Source organism: Sinocyclocheilus anshuiensis, unplaced genomic scaffold (assembly GCF_001515605.1).
Source record: "Sinocyclocheilus anshuiensis isolate Anshui unplaced genomic scaffold, SAMN03320099.WGS_v1.1 scaffold1079, whole genome shotgun sequence".
Taxonomy (NCBI): Eukaryota; Metazoa; Chordata; class Actinopteri; order Cypriniformes; family Cyprinidae; genus Sinocyclocheilus; species Sinocyclocheilus anshuiensis.
Window position 1 is genome coordinate 1,492,618 of NW_015548207.1, and position 6,327 is coordinate 1,498,944.

At 37.1% G+C, this 6,327-nt stretch overlaps 1 protein-coding gene across 1 annotated transcript in view; it reads right to left on the reverse strand.

The window, feature by feature from the left end:
* Positions 1-6,327, reverse strand: part of LOC107653538 (von Willebrand factor D and EGF domain-containing protein-like) — a 65,375-nt gene that overhangs the window by 35,382 nt on the left and 23,666 nt on the right. Inside the window, exons 13-14 of the mRNA XM_016440283.1 lie at positions 5,913-6,327; positions 539-675 (exon numbers count right to left, since the gene is read on the reverse strand). The exon at positions 5,913-6,327 is cut by the window's right edge and continues 15 nt beyond it. Of these exons, the coding sequence (XP_016295769.1) occupies positions 539-675; positions 5,913-6,327 (552 nt within the window). The remainder of the gene's footprint in view (positions 1-538; positions 676-5,912) is intronic.

The following is a 6,327-nucleotide window of genomic DNA, read 5'->3' on the forward strand; positions in this document are numbered from 1 at the left end:
ATTATAACGGCTAAGATCATGTTCCATATATACATATACATATATGTATGTATGTATAGTTAATATTAAATAGTCTCATAATGTATGAGTATTTATTATTTTCTAATTATTAAATAACCTACAATTATTATTTTAATATTAAATTATTCCAATTATTAAAATGTTAAAATATTACAAGTTTTATAAAAATAATACATAATTTCTCTCTCATATATAAATTATATTTTATTTATTATTACATATTTATAATTTACATTACATATTTTATTCATTACTATAATTTATTTGTTTTATTAAATACAAATAATACACAGAGAGAGCGAGTGAGAGAAAGATATTTTATAATTAAAATACTAATATTTTTATTTTAGTTATTTGTTATATATAGTGCATTATAAAGTAAATTATTATTATATTATTAAAATATTAGAATTAATAAATTATATAATTATTTAATACTAAATGTTTAAAAAAATACTAAATATTTTCTCTTTATAATTTGCCTAATAAACACAAGTGACATCATTTCGTGTCTCACCTTCAATCTGATCACAAGACACGCTAGGTCAGGTGAGTCAATGAAACCCAGCCCGAAAACCCTCACGCTGTCACAGTCGAACTCACGTACGTCACACAAACCGCTGCTCTCCAGATCGGTGATTTCTATTGGCTGACCTGAGGAATCCAAAGAAACAGACAATTTACAGCACATTGTGAATTTGAATAAGCGTATACATTTTAGGGGTTTGTTCAAATACACTAGTTGTGGCTGCCATAGCAACTTCAAGTCTCTAGAGGCGTGGCCAATCAGAGGGGTGTGGTCTGTCAGAAGGGCGTGGCCTTGACACTGCAGTTTTACTGCTAAAATAGAAAGCAATTTGGGGAGTAAATGGAAAAAGTACAGACTTGTGTGGGTCACAAGGTCAAAACCAATGTGTTCCTTATCATTCAACTCAACATCCTCATACAAAACCTCATAGAAAAAGCCTTTCAGTCGAATGAGCCTGCAAAAATTACAGTCTGCCTGCATCTACTCTTTGTTGATTCATTGAAAAGGCACTATGAGAGTCTTGTTAAACCCGAAAACTCCATTGTAAATTTATGTGAAGTCTTTAATAATGTGCGCTCTCGAAAATGGCCCGTCCTTTCTGAAAACCACCAGTGAATAAAGTTTACGAGACTCAATGGAAAAATGCAACACCAGTTTGAAAGACGCAGTCACAGCAAACGAAAGTCGTTTCAAAGTAAATTGCTGCTAACAAACAAACAAACAAAACAATCCCGGCATTAAGCTATACATCAGACTGCTGGATTCTGACCTTGCCAGTCTGCGTTTGCCATTAAACTGGGAACAGATTAATTCTTCAACATTACGGTATAATTAGAGCTGGGGAAAATAACGTTCTCCATAACTGAGCTTCTTGAATAATGCAAACGAGTAAATACGAGCTTGTTTGGGCGTCTCGCAGGCCTTATAAAACACAACAACACTTAATATAGTTTCAGCGACAGGCTGAAATGACTGTACTGTGGCTGCATTATGCTTGATTAATGCGATTATCGCTCCCATCTCGGCTCATTTCAAATCAGTGTTTTTATTACCAGAGCATAACCTTATGTTCGGATCTCCGCAGGGAGGAAGTCTATTTAAATCACATATCTGCGACGCAAACAAAAATGGATGTACTGGGATGGGATGCTAAACTATAAGGCAGAAGTGTAGTAAATATCTAAAAATGGAGAAGGAAAACAATGAGAGATATCAGAGAAAACGGTCCTTGGAGGAGAACAATTAAGCACAGAGTGAGTGCTAATGAATTTTAGCCTCATCAAAGAACCTCCTCCAGATGGTCTCATTTTGTGCAATTTTACACTGCATGGTAAAAAAGTGATGATAAAATAATTACAAAAAAATAAAAATAATCGCATATATAAGACATATAGCCTGTCATATATATATATATATATATATTCCATTCAAGTATTTCTAAAAATTTGTAAGGATAAACTAGAATATAAATATATTATATAGATGCAATTTATTAACATTTAATGGCATTATCCCATAAACGGTTTAAAACCATATAGAAGTTTACTTTAAACAACTACCTTTCCAAAATTTGCATATTTTTATGCATTTATCTACATATAGCCTGCGATATAAATTATATCAATATATTTTTAAAAATGTACAATTATAAACTATAATATATACTGTACATGCCATATTATATCATATCATATAATGTTTAAAATTATATAGAAATTTACTTTACCTATTTCCAAAATGCACAAGGCCTGTTTCCACATTTCAATGATTCTTGTTACCTCCGACTCAAACAATTAGCATGTTATGTAACATCATGTGAAAATCAATTAGCAAACAATTAAAATGATATTAGCTGTTGAACCAAAGATCATTATGGCTTCAAAACAAGCCACAAAAACATAGACCTTAAAAAAAACCCTTCACTCTCACTGCAGGAGTGCCACACATATACCTTCCTAATCGCCTTGGAGATCAAAAATTTCCAGCTCAGCAGGTCAGTGAGGTGATTTTCCCATGATTCACTCTGCTCCCGAGCTCCTAAAATGCAGATCTGAACCAGACAAGCCTCAAGCACTGACGCAGTGTACACACATACACACTCTCACACACTGTCCCTGACCGGCCAGGAAGAGAGCGTGAGAGACATTCAGGAGTTTTTAATCTCTGCCACAAGGGCGAATGCTGGTGCTTTATGTTTGAAGAGAAATGATAAATGAGGAGCGATGGGATGACTCACTGAACCTGCTCTATTAAAAAAAAAAGATGAATCTAAGAAGAGTCCTTTCTACAGAACGTGACCCCTGCCTCACAGCTGAATGAAGGCAGAAGTGAGGTTTTTCAGATTGTTCCACTATTGAATGAAACCCAAATATGCACAGGTATTGAATCTGGTCTGATTGCCTTTTCTAAGGACTTGATTTTCACTCTGCCTGGAATTATAGGAAATAAAAAGTAGTAGAGCTTCGTTCCGGACACCCTTCATGTTGGCAGTAATAGCATAAAATGTGCCACAAGACTGAGGAGAATATGTGATGTGCAGTTTTCTGGCCTGTGCGAAAATTGAAATTGAATCCCTTTGGTTCCTTTTCCCCCTCATTTTCAAATATTGAGATGAATCTAATGAACACACAGACTGAAAATGTAGCCAGGATGCACCATTTGTATACTACAGGAATCATTCAGACAAATTCAAATTCTGTCATTATTTACTCACCCTCATGTTATTCCAAACTCGTATGATGTTATTTTGTTGTTCATCAAGCTTGAAAGATCACTTTGAGCTCTCATTGTACAATGAGAAGAGCTGCATAATCTTCAAAATATAGCTTATTCTGTTTCACATGTAGAAAAAAAAAATGACAATATGCGGTTTTGGAATGACATGAGAGTAAATAATGGGGGTGCACTGTTTCTTTAAGAGGGTCATGGGGCTGTATTAGTCCTGTTATACCATTCATATTTCTAATTTTTGCTTTTATTAATATTCTATTTTTGACATTACTGCCGTTTTTATTTGTAGTACAATAAAGAAAAGAACAAAATTCGAAGTCACATTGTCCAAATGAGCACCAAAGTTCTGTGTATTAGCTAGAGCACATGTGTTAACTACTAAAGTTACTTAAGGACACTAGAAAAAGTTGTCATCTTGTAATAAAATGGTTATTAATTCAACTCTCTGTAAAAAGTATCTTAAATTTTGGCCATCCAATCAAATAACGAGTGATGAAAAGGTAACAGCAGTAATTATTTTCAGTTCATTCATCAATCTGGAAATGAATGGTCAGATTGAGCACAGTGCATTGTTGGATACAGTGCATTTACTCCACTCTTTGGATAATATAGTAGGTCACCCAGACAAAAAAATCTGCATACAGTACACAGTATACATGCTACATTCAGCAGAAATAAATGGCGCGTGTTAGCATGCTAACATGTTTACAAATCATGAGGCCAAATGTGGACACAAACAAAGTGAAGCCCTACAAAAATCCACATTTGACTAGATGAAATGGAAATAAAGTCAACCGAAAATGCTTAGGCATAAACGTGTCATGGGCTTCCGAAAAAATAAAAAACTAATGGATGGCGCTGCCAGATGTGGAAGAGGCATCAGCCGATGATCAGTTGGGCAATTAAGCAGATTTATTTAGCCGTCCTCCCTGTGCTACCTTGCACATTGATCCTAGCGTGGTTACCATAAATCAGAGCTCGCTCTAGGAGAGGTTGAAAAACGTCAGTCTGTGATAAACAGCCCTCTCTAGCGCTCCTAATCTGCTCGCTAATTTGTGTTAAAACTCCCATTTCGTCACCAAACCAGCCCCAGGGAGCATCCGAAAAACATCGAGGGAGATAGCTGCTTAGCAAAGATCCCAATGCTAATCAGAGAGCCAGTATGGGCATCTGTAGCAAACCTGCAGAACAATATCTCATTGATATGAAGGTTGGCTGGGAAAGCTAATGGCACTTCTGAAACTCTCCGCTATTGCCAGAAACAATCAGTCGATAAACATGCTCATTGACTTTGCCGTTAGAAAAGGGGTTCCATGCAACAATTCAAATAATTCACACAATCAATAAAAAACACACTTGCTCAATCAAACGCCATCTGCGGTTTCTTTGAAGACATGCTTGCGGGAGTAGGAAATTGTTCTTTGCTGAGTGTAAGGACAAGGAATATAGAACAACAGCATCCAAAGCAAAATATAATTAAAAGGAACTGAAAGCGTACAACAGACAACAAGACACTAAAAATACATACTTGGTGAAAAGAGCTGGCACAGGAAAAAAATTAATCTAATCCCACAAAAATGCTCTGGCACCTTGGCCTCCATCTGGTAATAGCAGCTGTAGTGAACTCTGTACTTGTGCCAAAGTACAGGATTTTAATTACACACATTTGGCCTAAAGAGCAGTGAAAGTACTGACCCATAGAGATACAACATAACATCACACTAGACAGTCATCTACTTACAGACCACTGCCTGCAAACACAATGATAAATTGCTAAATTTGTAACACCAAAATGCTATCATGCAATTCACATTTCTGGAGCCCTAGAGTTATCTATAGAGGAAATAAAAATCATATGTTCATCATTTCCTTCAAAATGTGATGTACTGCACACATTGCATCCGCTTTATCTCCAGGAGCAGGAAGTGATGTGGCCTTAAACAGGAAGTGATATTGCAAGGATTTGGAAACTTCTCCAGAGGTTCTCCTGTTCTTCTAAGAAAAAAGTACCCTGATATTCTCACTGGAGTCTCAATAATCTCACAGATTTGTGCTCATATCTACCGAGATACTAAATACTAAAGACTATCCAAGTCACAGATCTCAATATGAAGTTCACCCCCCAAGACCGAATTACTTAAGATATACTACATTTGACTTTTGAATTTATAGCTTTGCACTCTTAATGTAAGTCAACAATTGTCTCATTTCTCTTTCAACTTTAGGAGAAATATCTTAGATACTTAAAATAGACATAACAAAGTCACCTGAGCTATGAATGAACAACATCTGATCAATAAATCTCCTCTTGGACCACACATCATTTGTAGAAAACTTTCAAATGTTAAATAAAGGACTGATGGATGAGACACCATCATATCTAGAGTGAGTGATAACAAAGGTAGACATTCCCCAGCCATCCGAGCAAAGCCTCAAAGACAACTCTGATCCACAACTGTGTTCCCTATTCAAACCCCCTGCAGATACGTCACACAAAAAATGTTGCAGTACCCCATATGGCTGCTTATTGATAGCTATTCTGCCATAAGTTCAGCCCAGGGTGTTTCTGATAATCAAGGATCCCTGGGGACCACATTTGAAGCAACAGACGGATGTCAGAATGATCACTTACTGATAGTAAGACTGCAGTCGTAAAAGCTGTAGCCTGGATAACACTGACATCCCCACTCTACACATTGCCCATTCAAATTACAGAAGTTCGGACAACGCAGGGCTGTTGTGATATCCTCCAACGGTCTGGAAGCTTCCTGAGAACGTTGGGTCCGGTTCTCCAACCACTTCCGTTCACATTCGTTCTCCAGGTAGGGTACAAGGGCGTCCTCCCAGGCTAAATCATCTTTCAACTGAAGATCCAGGATGCAGAGATCCACAGCTTCTTCCAGGCGCCGGCCCAGCAGACTCTTGCATACTGTGCCCACGGTTGAGTTCGCCAAGGCTAGTTGGCAGACCTCCAAAGCTTTGGCAGAAGTGAGGCCACTAGGTGTCGGCCAGGAAGGGTGGGCAGCTGGACGGCTGGAAGAGCGGTG